The sequence below is a fragment of the Schistocerca cancellata genome, chromosome 4, assembly GCF_023864275.1.
Source record: "Schistocerca cancellata isolate TAMUIC-IGC-003103 chromosome 4, iqSchCanc2.1, whole genome shotgun sequence".
NCBI lineage: Eukaryota > Metazoa > Arthropoda > Insecta > Orthoptera > Acrididae > Schistocerca > Schistocerca cancellata.
This window is the reverse complement of record NC_064629.1, coordinates 530,139,132-530,157,667: the sequence shown is the minus strand read 5'-3', so window position 1 is coordinate 530,157,667 and position 18,536 is coordinate 530,139,132. Positions and strand designations below refer to the sequence as shown.

At 36.7% G+C, this 18,536-nt stretch overlaps 1 protein-coding gene across 1 annotated transcript in view; it reads left to right on the top strand.

Annotated features, from left to right (window-relative positions):
• LOC126184557 (cyclin-dependent kinase 10) overlaps window positions 1-11,252 on the top strand; it is a 107,285-nt gene extending 96,033 nt beyond the window's left edge. The window contains exons 8-9 of the mRNA XM_049926984.1: window positions 5,780-5,952; window positions 11,112-11,252. Coding sequence (XP_049782941.1) covers window positions 5,780-5,952; window positions 11,112-11,147 — 209 coding nt within the window. The 3' untranslated portion in view covers window positions 11,148-11,252. The remainder of the gene's footprint in view (window positions 1-5,779; window positions 5,953-11,111) is intronic.
• Window positions 11,253-18,536: the final 7,284 nt, after the last annotated feature.

The window sequence follows — 18,536 nt, the reverse complement described above, 5'->3', positions numbered from 1 at the left end:
ACTGTTATTAAATCGATTGCAAGTCTTTGTCAATTTATAGTTTGTTTGCGAGATAGCTTCGTTGACACATGACTGTGCCTCCAAGTCATGTCTTTTCGGGATGTTTACAACAAATAACTTGGAGCGATTTAACGCTGAGAAATTCTTTTCCAGCATTTGTATCACATCGTGGCCTTCATCACAGGCTACATTGTTTGCACCACCGATTATCATCACATAGTCATTTTTAACGTTCTCAGGATCGCAACCCGATAATACTTCCTCGATTTTTGCACCAGGTTTCACTATTCCACACACTTCAGCATTGCTAAGATTGCTTTTTACGATATCTGCTAAGCCTCTACCATGACTGTCCGCAAAAATGTGTACATGTTTGATAGATTTGTTTGGAGCAGAAAGTTTGTAGTTGTCAGAACTCGAACGCTCATTTGGTGAGGATATACATACACGATTTTAGTTTTGATTCTGCGCCAGTCACTGATAGACTGTTACTAGGAGCAAATTTATTTACGTCCACCAAGTTTGTGTCACTTACTGTTTGTGAAGTATTAGCGCCCGGTGATCTGCGTTTGTTGTTGACTTTTATCCATTCCGTCGATTTATCCATTTTATCTTGTTGGAGTAAAAGCACGTTTACCTTCGTTCTTAGTTGTACATTTTCGAGCTTCAGGCTGTGGTTTTCTCTTCTTAGACCATCAATAACGAAATGTAAATTTGAAATGTGTTCACTAAATTTCGAGAATTCACTTTTATACTTTACACATGCTTCTTTTTTGATTGCATTACTATAATTCATTTGAGCGTTAAAGTCGGGTACACCTGTACCTGCCGCCGCCTGCTGCTATTGATAATTTATCTGGTCGGAAATTTAGCTTTTGATGATACTTTATTAAAAGATTTGACTGACAAAATTGTAATCCATTCTCTTAGAGGATACTTGTAAAAGTTCTGTGAATCAAATTGATGTACTATTGGTATTCTGTACCAGACAATGTGAATATTGTGGTTAGGTGGTTTTTCATATCTTTTAAAATAGATCCAAAAATCATTCTCCATATCTATATATCATAAATGTAACACACAGACAGTTATCACAAGGAACACACATGCCATTCATAGAAATATTGTGCATGTTGCATTCCACCCCTTACATTAGTAGAATATGATTTCATGAATGGTTTATTACCACATAACAAAGCATATGATCCATAATGCAGTGCAACTGTAACAGCAGAAAGAAATAGGGGAAAAGAATCTCTGAGTGGACCTGTGTTGCCAGTGATAAGAGATGTAGGAAAATACAGGTAGGTGACAGGATAAAATGGGTAGAGTTTTAACATCGATACATCATTTGGTTGGCCTGTGGTGATGCTATTTGGTGCTGTGTATAAATATCCTATTGCAGGAGAGAGTGATACAGTGAAACCCTGCTTTTACACTTTTCAGGGGACTTCTAAAAAAAAAAGTGTAAAATGTGGAAAATAATGTTTTAAGCTGTAAGAGTTACATATAGGATACCCTGTTGCACTTTATGTATGATGTATGTGCATAACAGACATCAAAAGACTTTTCAGGGACTTATTTATTATCTAATCAAGGTTTATTATCTAACAAAAACCGCTGATGTAACTGGAATTGATAACGTTTGACTTAATTTCAAACATCATAATCGATGTTTTTGAAAAGCCTGCAGCTGTCATTCATTATTTAAATAATGAAATACTGCACTAGTTACGTATTTTTTCAAGCTTAGCACGATGTGTTTCAAGAATTTTCTCTCATTGTCAAGTGCATATATGTAAATAAGTATTTTGACAGTGTTTGAATAGGTGTTATTCTGCATCTCGTGCACTGTGTATATGAATTTTCGACGTCATCATTTACTTTTAAACCATTACTAAAAAACCACACACACGCAAACTCTTACTCACATTGTTTGTGTAATAATTCAAAAAATACGTACGTAAATACTGCACTTGGCAATGAGAATAAATTCTCAGAACACGTTTTGCTCAGCATGGATACAATAAATAACCAATGCTGTGTTTGCACTAAAAACATTTGAGCAACACAAAGTTAATGATGGTGTCAACTAGCAATCCACATGGCCATACGCCGAAACACGCTAAATATGGTTTGACAAAGGTGTCATGATGATCACAACAATCACGAAACTGCATTTGTGCAGTAGAGACAGTTTGAAAATAGTTGTGATTGGTCATGATATCTTCATTTGAACGAACCTAGTTACTCCCATCAGCCACGACGCCACGTAGAGCTAGGCAGCGGAGGGAGATTTAGCACAAATTGTTACAACTTTTACTCATTTACCCATTCAAATCCGCTGAATAGAGTGCCCTGGTGTCAAGAAACTTAACCACTTAATATTTGTAAACACTACTGGACGGCCAGCATACTTTCACCAAAAACATAGTTTCGAATTGCGTAAATCACAGGAAAATTATAAATATTTTGACGCAAAATGAGGTGCAAATTAAGATTTTGGGCATAGGAAATTTGACGGGACCGATAAAAAATGTCATAAACGGCAGGAAAACGTTAATTCTGGGATCGTGGGGTTATACTGTATATTTAAAACAAATAATTTCTCACATGTCTAAGCTTAATGGGGGAAGTGGTACCTTAGTCATGCAATGAAAGTGCAATTCTCTGCTGTTCTCTGTGTGTCATTAGATATAAATTTTTATTTATGTGGTTAATTTTGCAGTGTTGACACACAAATATGGATACATCCACCTTGTCATCTGCATGATACTGCTTGCTTGTCAACTGAAGGAGAAATGTGTTAACAAATTTAAAGCAGTTGATACTTTTAAAGTAAAGGTGATAGGTGCAAAAAGTTACATGTTACAGAAAAAAATTTATAGGCGATGTTCCACAACTGTAAGTTATTTTATGAAGTTGTGTTGGAAGAGAGAGAGAGAGAGAGAGAGAGAGAGAGAGAGAGAGAGAGAGAGAGAGAGAGAGAGAATCCGATGGCTGCTAAGCGAATCTCTTTATTGTACTACCAGTCGTGACCTACAGTGTCTTGTAGACCACAACTGATAGCTCAATAAGAGAGTCAATTAGCACTGTTTTTTCCAAACTGCCTTTCATTAATTTGTATGTCAGTCATGAGCGTAAAAAAATTGAATAGAGAGGAAGTTTTGGTAACTTGAGATATTGAGGAAAAATGAAATACAAGATACACCTACTTTACCAGGAAGCAGCAAACATGATGGCTGAAGGTGCAAGTGTAGAGGGCACCCCATCCACCTTTCCTGTGCACTTCCTACACTCTTGTTCTCACCATACGCTTCAGTCACCACAAGTCAGAGGCCTGTGGCCCACTCATCTTGAGCTGAACCCAGCAAACTGTGCCATCAGACAATGCTGTCTGCCACATGTATGCTCAGTATACTCACTTGAAAATCATGTGATATCTGACATGGCAGATAGTACATAGCAATAAAGGTTTTATAATCAGAAGCAGACAGTTGCTTATTTTAAACAATTTATCATGGCTTTGAAACCATATGCCAAGCAAATGTTCAGAAAATACTTCTAAACAGCAGCCTCTTCAGTAATGTATTCTCATGTGCTCTAGAAGATGTGTTATAGCCAAATATGTTATTACTACTCATCTGTTAAGTTATAAAGCTATACGGTTATGTGAACATTTAAAGTATTCTTAGCTTTGAATGCTAGTTGTGACCCTGGTGCAAAACAGAAAACGCTAGTCTTGTGTTCCCAACAAGTAATATCGACAAACGTGCCAGGACAGGTGGTATACACATATTAGCTGCTCTGCCAAGGAAAGGGAAGACAAGAGGAAAGAGAACAGAGAGAGGGAACAGTGTCCTCAGCTTTGGGGAGGGTAAGGAACAAGAAAACAACATTTAATACAAGTTATTGCAGTTCTAAATGTCCTCTTCTGAAGACTTGCTATCCGAGGAGTCATTTGAAGCAGTGACAATGCTTTCCCTACAATTTTCTTGTGTGCCTTCCTTCAGAAAATCATTTACATGTAGATTTTCAGTGTGGTATACACACTTAATCCAGCCTTCCACCATGACATCATCAATTGCTTCCTCAAGTAAATTGTGCACTTCTTTCATTCTGAACTTACAGTTTTTGTATGTGGCTTTGCTTTCACCAGGTCCCATACATTTTTTAACAGGCTGCACTGGAAATGGTACAGAGCTGTGAAGTCCATATTGATTATAAAAGTGCTTGTGGCTCCAGAGTTCTTCTAACATCTCCACTTTTCTGTAGTGGGCTGAAATTGAAATACCTTTATCTTATAGCCAGTATGCAGTTTATTCCTTCTTTGTACTTGAATTATGAATTTTCTTCTTGAATAATAATTGCCATTATCAGTGACAATTGCACAATCCTCTTCTGAACCACATGATAAATCTAAAAACTTGCATTTAAATGCATCACTGTTCATTTCTTCATGATAATATTTACATCCTTCAAATCCACTGATTATCTTCACACTTTGGATAATGCCATATTCAGATGATCCTGCATGACAGAGTTTGTTTCCTTTGCCACTCAATACTTTCAGTGCACCTCTGCCTTTCGAATCCTGACATACGTGGTTTCTGGCATGAATCTGATTGAACCAGCTCTCATTGAGGGTAAATAATTGGGCTTTGATGATTTTCTTTCCTGGTGTGTGGTGCATTTCTCTCATAAAAGTAGCTATAGCTGTTCCAGTGTTAGATCTCTCCATCATAATTTTGTCTTCCATTGACCCATGTTCTGTACCTAAATCGCAAAGATTTCATAATTCTTACATTCGAACGACGGCCCTTCTTTGAAAGCGTCTGCTAGCATTTTCCTAGCAGGATACTTGCTACTGCCATAATATTCCATTACATTATGGTGAACAATGTCTTTCTGGAAATCATCCAAATCATTGGCAGTTTTTCTTCCACCAATATCTTTTCTCAGAGGTTGAAACATGATTTCTGGACCACAGGTTTGCATTGCCCATGCTTCTGTAAATATTTTCTGTACTGTTCCCAGTGAAAGACCACACATACTTTTCTTGTTGCAGTCTATGGTGCCAATAAGATGTCATCTCTTCTGGCATTGTCTTTAAGGTTGCAAATAAATTTGTATACATTTTATATGCCCCCTTTGTTTGTCTGTGTGTGCCGTGAAACTCGGGCACCTTAACTGAAAAACAAAAATGGCAAACAATCCCTGCTGTCTTGACTCTCTCTCTCTCTCTCTCTCTCTCTCTCTCTCTCTCTCTCACTTTCATGCAGTGCACACATGAGCAAATTTTGGCTAGTGGTTAGCAACAAAATTGCAAAGCCGTGTCAGGATCAGTATGAATGAAGTGCTGTATTGCCACACAAACTATGTTAACGACAGATGTTCGTTTAGTAATTGTTGCTTCTTACTTTATCTGGGTGGTGCTCACAGTAGAAATGAGATTGTGGCAACAGTGTAAGCTCAGAGTCAAAGACCAAGTTGGACTAGGCAAAAGGCTTCTCATTACTACTTAGAAATGGAGGAAAGTTGAGGGATTGGAGAACTGACCTACCATTCTCACTTTCCACTTTCACTACTCCCTAGTGTGTGATTAGTTACCATAATTGGATAATAAACATGAGATTCAGAAAATGTCTCTAGATTTAATCATATACACTTACTAAGAACTGTTTACCTTTACGCAAGATGAGAGCACTAGTCCTTCTTTCCTGATTTGCACATATTATACAACTGAAAGTGATTTTATATTTTTTCTTGTTTGTTGTAGCATGTGACCCAAAACTGATGCCAACATTCCCACAACACCGGAATCTTAAGCCTGGAAAGCCAGGTGAAAATCCATCTTCGGGTTCAGCAGCTGCTGGAAACAGTACACAAGACCCAGCTGATCCATCAAAAGCAGCAGATTGCTCACTTCATTTGCCAGCAATTTCAGATCTAGTAAGTATCAGAAAGTGCTATTATTTCATTTGAGGTCTTTGTTAAATGAATTTGTGGAAGTATTTCAAATATTTAATATTTCTAAGGAAAGAAAAATGATCTTTCTCTATTAAATGTCAATATTTTATTCAAAATTTATCGTCTAACAAAATAGTGTAATGGTTAAAGGCTGGTTGCACATTTTGAAAGATTTTCATTTTACTGTCCATCTACACATATATATCAGTTTGGCAGCAATTGCATTGATTTAATTTAAGTAAAAGAAATATCTTGGAAAAAGACCAAGTCTTCTCTTTGTAAATTGCAAACATGTTTGAGAACATTCTCCATTTAGAGCAAAACTTGATTATTACAAATGCCAAAAATAATGCCCGATTATGCATGCATGTATGTGTGTGTGTTTTATTTTTAAAAAATATTTGCTCTAATGAACTGAAGAAAGGATAAACGCAGAAACAGCATATTGTATTGTAGAAGATGCCAGATTCTCATTGGTTAGTTCTAATGAAGTAAAGTACACAGTTGTGTACTTTTGCATGTTGACTGCAACAGTATGAAATAGGAGATTCCATGTTGTGGTGAAGTACAGTGGGGATCTGTGGCCCGTGATCAACTGTAAAGGTCACAGAAAACCTGAAAAGGGCAGGAAAATCTGAATGAAACTGCAATAGGCAAGTCAACAGAGGATATCTAAGGAGCTTTCAAAAATGTTACAAGCCTCAGAATCTAAAATGCATCTAAAGGTTAACTACATAGCAATAGACGTAGTTTATGATTTGGAACATTAAATGTAAAAACTTTAAAAGGGAAAGTTGAAGACCTTGTTGAAATTATGGAAAGACAGAAACTAGATGTGTTAGAGATACCAGAAACAAGTTTGAGGGGTGAAGGAAGGTGTGAACTGAGAAATAGGTGTAGACTGTATACAATAGCCAGTGAGGAGGACACCAAGACTGAAGTGGATATGCTTATAATTTGGAGAGATTGATTGAAAGAGGAAGAAATTGGAGAATGGTAAAGACCAAATTGGTTGAAGGTTGGAAACTCATTTGATAAGAGAGGTTATGTGGCATAGCAATGATGAGGCTAAAAAGCTAGTAGCTGATTATATGTTTGCAGGTGATGAATGTTGAGTAACATAGCAGATATCACTATAAAACCATTGCAGGTTTGGTGACTATTGGCTGTTAGTAATGAACATTAGAAAAATAGTGGAGCGAGAGTGAACAGGTGGTCAAGAAAGGCATGTAAAGGTATAGAAGTTAAAGAAGCAGAGCTGAAGGATGTTATCATAGAAAAATGAGAAACAAAATCCCACTAGGTGGGATGTGGAAGAAGAATGGAGGAACTTTAAGAACACACTGGTAGAAACTGCAGAGGAAGTGTGTATAAGGAACAGTAATAGGAGATATAAGGAGATACCATGGTGCAATTTTGAAGAAGGGTAAGAATTCAGAAATAGGGAGGCACAAAAACTGATCACAGAGGATAGGGAGAAAGGGGATGGAAAAACAGACTATGATGATTGAATTAGTAAAGGAAAGAAGAAAACACTGTATGGAATGATCATAATAGCAGAAAGTGTAAAATTGATTGGTAAAGATGGGAATGAGATAAAGACAGAAGATGATGTTAAAGAGCTGTGGAGGACATATTTTGATAATCTGCTGAATCCATGTGGAACAACAGACAAAGATAGATATATAGAGAGTGAACTGAAAAAAGATTTAAATTGCATGGAAAAACATGAAAAGAGGGAAGGTAGCAGGTTTAGATTAAGTGAATGTGCAGACAATCAGAGCAGCAGATGATTTGGGGATGCAATGTTGTATCAAGTTGTGAAGGCTCTGTGGAAGGAAATGAATACTCCAGAAGACAGTCTTTAAAAATAGAAACTAATATGATTTCAAAAACTGTAGGGATGTTACCTTTTATGCCACTGTGCAAAAATTTTTGAGAAGATTCCGAAGAGGTGAATTCCGAGAGAAATGGAAAAGCAGCTGAAATAAGGAAAGTATAGCTTCTGGCCAGGAAGGTCCAAAGTAGATCTCCCATTTGCTGTGAGACAGCTGCAGAAACACCATTTGAGAGATCTGCTGTTGATCTTCCTGTATTTAGAGAAAGCATAGTACATAGTATTCAGAAGTGATATTTGGAGGCACTAAGAAGGAAAGGGATGTACAGGATGACTGTAAAAGCCGAAAGAAGTATGCCAGGCAGGTGTAAGTTGTGTGAGAGTGGGAAGATGGAGAAAAAGATGGCAAAGCAGAGAAGTAGTTTGAAAGAAGAAAGTCCAATGTCTTCATTGATTTTCATAGTGTTGTTTTATGTTACAATGGCACAGATGGCAGGAGAGAGAAAAGACGGGATGACAGCAGTGTCATTTGTTGATGATTTGATGAAGGGGAGGAACAATGAGGAGGAAGCACAGGAGTGAGTGGGTTTTTGGAAAAGATTGTCCAAGTGTATGGCCTAAAATTTAATCCAAAGAAGTGTAAGTGAGTTGCTACAGTGAGAAAAAAGGATAGACCTATATGTAGTAAAAATGACATTATATGGGGAACAGTTAAAACCAGTTGGAGGTTTAAAATAGCTGGGGAGCATAAAACCAGGGACGTGAAAGAAATAACAAAGTGATACGTGAATGTGTAAGGGAAGCTGATGGGAGTGTGAGAGGAATGATATGGAACAAGACAGACCCCCCCCCCCCCCCCCCAAAAAAAAAAAAAAAGGAAAGAAAGAAAAAGTGATATACAAAATGTATTATATACTAATTGTTTTGTAGAATTCAGAAATCTGAATTATTAAGACGGGGGGGGGGGGGGGGGGTGTAAGTAAGGTGCAAGTAATTGAAATGAGGTTTTGAGAAGTCAGGTGGATGTAACAAAAAGAAAAAAATGAAAAATGAAAGTATAAGGGAGATTGCATATGTGAGTTTCTGTAAGATAAGATGAAGGAAAAATATAAAATAGTTTTGGCATGTGCAGGGAATGGATGAGGATTCCTGGAAAAATGCAAGAGATGAAAATGAAGGGAAAGGGATGATGTTGATGATGATGATGATGATGATGATGATGATGATGACAGTGGTGGTGGTGGTGGTGGTGGTGGTGGTGGTGGTGGTGGTCTGAAAGAGGGAAGGTTAGGTTTTAGTATTCTGTTGGCTGTGAGGTCATTAGAAACGAAGCACAAGATCAGATCGTTTCATGGATGGGGAGGGAAATGGACTGTGCCATTGCAAAGCAACCGTTGCGGGGTATTTGCCTCGAGCAGTACAAGGAAATAATGGTACAATTAAATTTGTCCAACCGGACAAGGATTTGAATTGTCATACTCCCGAATGCAAGTCCAGTGTGCCATCTCACTCTAGTAGGCAGGCAATGTGACCTCGACATACCTAATTTCATGATGAGCACTGTAATTTCATTTAAATTGATGTTTCAGACATATTGTCATTTTTTTTACATTCCATTGACCATTAATATACTCTACCTGACCAGATTATTACATATCAGGGTATGAAACTTCCTGGCAGATTAAAACTGTGTGCCGGACCGAGACTCGAACTCGGGACCTTTGCCTTTCGCGGGCAAGTGCTGGATATGAGGGTATGCTACAAAGTTATGCCTCCGAATTTTTTATGTGAAAATGTTTAAAGCTGTTTAAATAAAACAAACGATGTTAACATTCTACATCTTTATTCTTCATTTCGGCACATTTATTTCTCAACACAGCTACTCTGACAACAAATACATTTCTTCCAACAAGAGACCATTTGTTGATACTGTCACTGTAGAATGTTTGACTTTGTTGATGGATTCACCGGCTCACCTCTATTTCTGCCGCTTCATCACTATTGAAGTGAAGTCCTCAAAGGTGTTCTTTCAGTTTTGGAAACAGATGAAAATTGGATGGGGCCAAATCAAGACTGTATGGTGGATAATCAATGACAACCTAATGCGTCAGGTTTTTGCAGATGTCACGGTCCTCCTGTATAGTCTGGAACTGTCATGGTGAAGGAGAAGGCCATCAGAGTGTAGATGAACTATTTGAATTTGTGCTTTCAGTCGACCAAGTGATACACATGACATGTGGTACCTCAAACAGGGTTGAGAACAGGATAAAAAATTGGGAGACATTACTTTTCAGCATACCTTTGTAGTGAAAAGTTCCACTGTAGTAAATTACACAGAAAGGAATCTCATTTTTATGGAATTAATATTTGTTGTTGATGGATACCCCTTGTCAAGAGGATATAGATTTGCCAGTGTGGAACTAATTCCTGTTGCTACTCTGTAGATAATTTCTGGATAAACACTTCAATGTCATGCTGAACCATACTTGAAATTTAAGTTGCTTAATTTTTGTAGTATCTTCATGATAATCTCTTTGCAAATTTTAAGTGCTGTCCAAATGGCATAAAACTGTATCAAGTTATGTTGCTCTGTATTAGCTCACACAGCATATGGGAAACTGTTGTTTCTTTTTATCTTGTTTTGCTTAATTATAACATATCTTGAAATTGTTTGTTTATATGCTTTAATCACTTACATTGTAATAACATAGGTTTGTTATTCAGATTCACGAGCATGGTTGGTGACACAATCACTACATGTGTTGATTGTTCTCTAATAGTAATTCATTCAGATGTCACCACAACATGTCTTTAGATAAAAATACATCATATGATGACACAAAAACACAGTTGTATTTGTTTTGGGATGTGTCTTGGAATTATAGACATGAAAGCACTTGCGAGTAAACTAGGATTAATGTCAGTCATGTACAGTTTTCAAATAATTAATAATTTTCTCATTGCTGAACTTCTATTTCGCTATTAATTTTTTGTATATTGCTTGTGATACTACAGCATCATTTTCCCTTTTCAGTATAGTATTTGTGTAGAATAACAGTGTCCTTAAACATTTTTACCAGAAGAAAACTGTCAAAACATACTATATATTTACTCTCTGTTAGAAATTTTGGTATATTAACTTTGTTGTAATTGTGTTTTAAGCATTTTTAGTGTAAGAACATCTTTAATAACTTTTAGAGAGGGACAGGGAGGGAGAGAGAGGGGGGGGGAGGTATTGTGTGTGTTTTGTTTCCTGTCCAAAGCAAAATTTTGTCATTTACACATAATATTTGTTCTGTTCCAGCTTGGTTCATTGGTGAAGAAGAGGCGAATTGAGTGATGTGTGACAATTGACTTTAATCAGAATGCATTTGAGTATTTTGTTAAATAAAATTCTTCCTTGCTCAGACTGAATAAAGCTATGTTTTAAAGAGTGGGCATACTATATTGTCATATTAATTTTGATACATACGAATGAATGGTATGGCTACATCTTTTTATTTGAAACTAATTTGAGTGTTTAAAATTTTCAAGGAGTATTTCTTAGTTACTTTATTGAAAGAGTTTGACCTAAGAAATTTTTAGTTTTATCTGCAGCCACTGCATATTACATTCTCCAGCAGCAGCTATCACACTTAACTTTCTTATTTCTCAGTGAACATAGTAAAGGATCCTTGTTTTCAAGTGTGCAGAAAAGAATGTGTTTTTTTGCTATAATTATAATCATCCGACTGATTTCTAGTGTTTTCATATCCATTGTGTAACCTGTTAAAAAAGGTGTCATTTGAAAGTGATTAATATCAGCATCAAGCACCAAGTAATCTATACTATTTTATAAAGACAAGTCGCTACCGAAAATCTCGAAAAGTTGTTTACGAATTTACTTAAGATTTTTACATGACACACTAATAAACATTCAGACAGTCATAGGCTGTATGTTTTTTAAAACAGAAATGTACAGGTTTTCTGTTAAAACCAGCTGTGAGGAACAAACTGAGCTGTGCTGTGAAAATATGTGGTTTCAGTTATTTTCTCACTGTCAATTTCAACTATGATAGGAGGTCGTGTAAACCATTAGACAAATTGTTCATTTGTAATTACTATAAAGAAGGCTCAAGGTTAGAGAGAGGGTTAAGAAGACAGATTTTTTTTGGGGGGGGGGGGGGGGGGTGAGTTGAGAGAGGGGAGAAGATATGATGAGATGATGCACAGGTAGAGGAGAGAAGAAGGACGAAGTGGATAAAGGGGTGAGAAGGAGATGGCCAGAGAAAGGGGGGAATGAGTTTAGAATGTATATCAAATTCCCATATGTATTTATCAGTTGTGAAGCATTTCCAGATTCATTACCATTTTACACAAGTAAGATGCAGTTCCAGTCCATTGTAAAAGTTACTTGCCATAAATGGTTCAGTTATTCTTTGTGCTTATGGGACAATGATCATAACTTCAATAATAAGTAATGATTTTGCAGTGCACAATTGATGAAGGTGATTGAGAATGGGGTGCTGAGTAAATACTGCAAAACACTGGTCCAGGCTTCTTTTTGTAAACTTTTTCTTATTCTAAATTAATCCACGAGGATGCTGGGATTGTTCTTTTTGTGTCACTGATTGGCTGTGGAAACTGAAATGGCGGCCGCTGTGGCTGAGCGGTTGTAGCCGCTTCAGTCCAGAACCGCGCGACTGCTACGGTCGCAGGTTCGAATCCTGCCTCAGGCATGGATGTGTGTGATGTCCTTACATTAGTTAGGTTTAAGTAGTTCTAAGTTTTATGGGACTGATGACCTCAGATGTTAAGTCCCATAGTGCTCAGAGCCATTTAAAAGTGAAATTATCTCATATTAGGCTATAAGCTACACATGGAAGAAGAGTGAACAATAAAAGTACAGTTGGAAAAAAAGATACAGAAAGTGGATACTAAACATGTAACCGCACACTGACATACATAAGCCCAGTAGATCCCTTCATCTGGGAAAGGAAACACAAAAACATCAGAGGAAATGAAATGTTTAAGGGCTGAACATGAAAGCTGCATTGCATCATTTGCAGTTAACAATGAAAACACACCACATATGCAGTAATTCTTTTTTTCGCAAGTACAGAAAGTTCCAGTTCAAAAAATTAAATTCATTCTAGATACTGTAGGATTTTATAGAATTTTTAACATCAAGTTAAATGATTTACCAAAAAGGTGTTCTTGGACCACAGTTTAGCTATAATCATATTTTCAGAATTGTAGTGTTGACTGCTACTCAGAGAAACAGTGTTCTGCTGGCACAACTTGGCTCATGGCATGTCACTGGCCATCCAATCCTCACCATACCCTTACCTTAAATAAGAACTGATGTCAGAAGTCTCTGATGGGTTGTTCTGCTTTCTATCCCTGCCTTATCTCTTCTCCCTCCCCTCCTTCATGTACTACCCCTCCCCCTCCTCCTTACCCTCCTCCCTGCCCTGTTCTCTCTTCAAATCTTCTGTACGAACAAAAGTCATACTTTTATTTGAAGTATGAGCATGCTGTATTCCAGTGGCGTGGATAGCAGGTTACTGCAGCATACTTCATGCACACCTAGTGAAACTATCTTAAATTGGTACCTTGAAGAATGACAAGAAATATATGTGGGTTAGCATGTATGGTAGTACTTGGTAACAGTTGAAGAAAAATAAAATCCTATGGACTGGACCTGGTATGTGTATCACTTACTTGGCCTTCTTATTGTAGAGCCAGAGTATGTAATTTTTATTGAGTGCATTCTGCAAGGTATTCTTTGAGCACTTGCCCAGACAAATTACAGCATTTAACAGTTCGTAGAGTGGCTGGACAGAGAGACAAAAGATTATTAATTAATTGTATGTAGGTAAGAAAGCTCATTTTACTGATATCTTCCAAAATGGCAAAATCAATCACAACCCATAGTGTTGTACATTGATGCTTTTTTCCCCACTCACTGCTTTCCCTATTACTCATTAAGAACTGTTTACTGCAACCAGAAAACCCCAGACCTTGCTCTCCAATTATAAATTTATGTGGAATGGTTATGCAAAGCCATGTTAAATATCTGACGGACATAACTTTTGGCAAAACTGCTACATGTATTGTGGACTGACATGGGCAGCTATGTCTTGATGATAACACTTGCCATTGACTACTGCAAATTGTATCATTGGATAGATGGGTCACGGTAGTAAATCACTCACCAATTCAGTGCTGGAGAACAGCAACCAATGAATGATCATACCATCCAGAACCAACTCCTCACTATCGGATACAGAATTTATCACTCAGATATGAGCATGGGTGTAGCAATATGTCCATTGGGTGTTCAGAACCTGAAGAAAGGATGTCTGGATTGATGGCTCATGGTGCATATTGTGTGTGACACATACTGCTATCACGTGAGGCAGTACATTCTATTTGCCAACAGAGCGCCATTTAGATAGACAGTGGAAGTATTTTCATGTAAAGATTGTTAAATGGGATGAAATGGGGCCACCACCACTATCTGCCATCTTCTTTCTTTAGCTAAAGATACAGGAACTGACTGTCTGATCATATGCATCCCTCTGCCTATAAGTCCTTGCAGATGACCAACACTTTCAGTAAGATTCATTACACAGTATGAATCATATATTTGCTCCTCTATTCCACAGCAGGTGAGCTTCTCATACCCTAAAGTCTGAGTGTCCTACTTTCTCCCTCCCCCCCCCCTTCTGCCCCCTCCCCTCCCAGCCCCTGGTCTTTTTTTTTCCTACCCACAATCAATCATTCCTCTTTCATCCCAGAAGAAAGAAGAGAGCTGATGTTCTAAAACTAAAAAGGACTGTCTTCTGTTTTAAGTCTATCTCTTGACAATATTAGAAGTTGCACTTCCTGAATGTAAGCACTGGTCAGCATATCTATTAACAATACTTGAGCTAAACACAGGGTTTGACTGTACAGTGTACCAAAGCTTCAATTTAACACAGAGTGAGATGAGTTTTAAATAAGTGAAAAAGTCAACCCGTATTTCTCCAGATAATTTCTATTTCCATGATATATCACGTGTTACATTTTGAGCTATTAAAATGTCAATACATAGACAATGCTTTCCCATATTTGTGATGGTGTAGAAACTTCAGAGCTCATCAGCACTACATTGTCATAACTTATTTAGTGTCTTTTAAGTAATTTTCATATGTAGTTTATGAAAATATAACAACATTTGAATGTTTTATTTCTTCATGACAAGTCAACTGAAGACAGTTACTCCTTCAATTGAAGTGGATGTACATCTCCTCTGTGAGAAAAGTCACTATAAATGGTTTAGTAGTGGCATTTGACCACAGGGGTTAGTTGGTTTGAATTTTTGACATGGAAAATAACTTTGTCAGTGGCATACAGATTGCATTATAGAGATGGTGAGATGCTTTCCCTGATCCTAAACTGTTAATGAGTATTCTGTATAAATTCACAATGCCTCTCAGCAATGACTTTGAGATGAGCACATAGTGTATTGGTTGTGATTATACAAGACAAACATGATCCACAAACTCTACTTTTCTGAATAACTCCAATAAAAGTGAAGACTCTATTTGTGGTCACTTTTGTTGGTGCTGCTCATTAATACTGTGTTATCTTGCTGGGCTTCAGATTATGAAAAGAAAACTAAAATGAGATTGGAATAAAGTTGATAATTTACCATTGCACTCTTTATTCTAAACTTATTTATTTTTCAAAGTGCCTTGAAAATCGAGAAACAAACTAAAAAATAATTTTAATCTGTTGACATTTTTCAACTAAATCACATGTGCTGAATTTCCAATAAAAATTTTAACAATAAATAATGTAAATATATGGAATATTTCAGATTTATAATTGTGGGAACATTTACATAATATAAACATGGAAATTGGAACATTAATAAGTCTTCATCTACAGGTCTCTTAACAGGTGATATATAAGCCACAGGGTCACCATGTAAGAGGCTTGTAGAAGAACTTTCTAGATTTGGATATATTATGCAATAGACAGGATTATCAGCATTGGATTTGTCTTATGAGAAATAACTTATTAAATGATTTCACATGCTTTAGGATTATGTTGTGTGGTTTTAAGTCACCAACACATGACAGAAAAAGTTAAACAAACATCAGATTATTTCAACTAGTTCATTCAAGTCATCAAATTGAGATGGTTTCTAACAGTTACTTTGAGTATAACATGAGGAATGATGATGGACCAAAAGAAAATTTGTACTGTTTACAGATGAAGCTAATTTATATGGGAATGGATAGTTAAATAAAGAGAATCACAGTCACTGGTCAGATGTCGACCTTCAGTACATGGATCCCCTTCATTCGGGTTACACTAACAGTAGCCAGTTATTTGCAGTTATTGGAAAAAGATGTCCTGCTGTCACTGGTGCCTGAAGATAGGCTAATTCCAGCTTCCTTTTAGCATGATGGTTCCTCTCCTCATTGCAGTTCTGGGTGCACATGGATATCCAGTTTCACCAGGCTAGGCTACAGAAGTCCAATGGAGTGAGTTTGTCTAATTCAAGAATGAATAAAGCTGTGCTCCAATGAAAGGCACCATTGTTTTTCATCTGAATTTCATTATTTGTTTGATATGTCACAAACCTCCTTTTCATTTGCAAATCATGTTGCATCCAAGACATTGGCTTCCAAAATTGTTGCCATATTGGTAACGTAGCCTTACAGGTTAACCCCCCCTTTCCCCTCTTGTTCTGTACAACTGTAACTTCCTGTTTATCCATTTTTTTTAAAGGGTGATCACACTCATACAGACCACCCTGTCCTATTTTAATGAGTCAGGAAAGAGGATGTTATCCCAGATATTGTACAGGGATGTCTATAATTTAAAAGTGGCCCATGCAATTTTCTGAGAAATAGGCAATCTGCTTGCACGAGTTTTCAGATGTCTTCTAGTAGTTAGTGTTATGGGCTGTTGGCCTGACAGTCATGGCTTCAACTTCTGCAGATCACTACAGATTCTTCTGTGATAGAAATGTAATTAATGTGGTCAACACAGCCTTATGGGACCAACTGAGAAGCCACTTGAGTAAAGTAATCATGGAAATTACCACAAAATAATTATTTCTACCTTTTCACTTCCTTTCTGTTTGGACATTATCCAGAAAAACACAGGTGCAATACACAAGTAGTCATTATAGTCACTTACACTGCAAGATAAAACCCTTAAGAGGTCAGAAAGTGAACACTTTAACCTCTCCAAGAGAACAATGTAATGTCACTATTCTAACTGTCTGGGTAAATTGCTTTCATAAACATAGTTTCATTGTTTATTATTCATGTACCAAAATAACTTCCTTTGCTTGGACTAACATCAGTTTAACAGAATAAACATTTAAGCTGTCTCCCTGTATATTCAGATATCCAAAAGTCAAAGGAAAAAATAACAAAAATATTAATTAAGTTTCTTGTCAGCCATATACAATGAAACTTAATTAAATAACGTGTAGATCCATGATAGTACATACACTGAACATGAAAACAGTTCTAAAGAAAAAAAATTTACAATTCTGATCATGTTTAAAGTGAGCAAAATAATTGCATTAGTTTGGCATAGCTCAAGTTATGGCAATATTGAGTGTGATTACCTTGAGCAGCAGCTCACCACTTGTGGTGGATGCTACACCTGCTCTTTGGAAAGAATATAGAGAGACTGAGTTCTTTATTCTTTCCCCTGAACTGTTAGCTACTGAAGGAATTTATTGATGAGACCAGTACTATGTCATTGAGCATTGTCACCTTTAGGAAGAAAGTATTATGTATGGCACTGGAATAAGTAAATGCAATAACACGAAGAGTGTCATCTGCATTTACTCACAATTTCATAGTTCCATGTGCCAAGACATAGAATCTTGTACTTGCCACTGCTTTTTTATGCACATGTACTTCTGTATAGTTTCATTGTAAACGAAATGTTGTACATTATCTGACATCAGTCCAATGAGGTAGCAACAAAATTGTTTACAGAAATACACTGGAAAATTGATGACAGGCAACAACAGTTCCAAAATTAGTCACTGTGTAATATTTACTACCAGCAAACACCCCCCCCCCCCCCAATACTTTAAAAAATCAAACTTCCATATCTAAAACAACTTCAGGTGTCTCATTACTTTATAAATGAGTTAAATATGTGGTGTTAAGCATATAAAACCTTAATGGCTCAAGATGCAAAACTCTAATTGTGTTCAAAGTTTATTGGAAATTGCTAAATGCTCTCATTATGAAACACTGGATGATTATAGTCAGGGTAATAGCTACCCCATTTTAAACAAAAGCTGGTTTTTCACACATACCAATGTTTGACATCATATGTCCTTAAATATGTGTCATACAATGATATAATTGTGCAGGTACATTCAGTGGTACATGTGGACACTCTCTGCAAAATTTTTTCACTTTGAAAGAGTAGTAAAGAAGTAATAAATAGAGTGCCATGCCAGATGCTAAAGTATAACTCAATAAACAATAAAAATGTAATAAGTGATGATCGTTCTTCCTTCCATCATTTTGTGGAGTGTATCAGCAATAAAAAGTTTCATAAAGGTTGAAAATTGTGTATAAAGTTTGTTGGAAATCACTAAATACTGTCATTCTCAAATACTGGATTAATATAGTCTGGGTAATTGGCATGCCACAAGTTAAGCTGCCAGTTTCTAGCTGTAATACTTGTCTAACTGTTAAACTTTTGACATGAG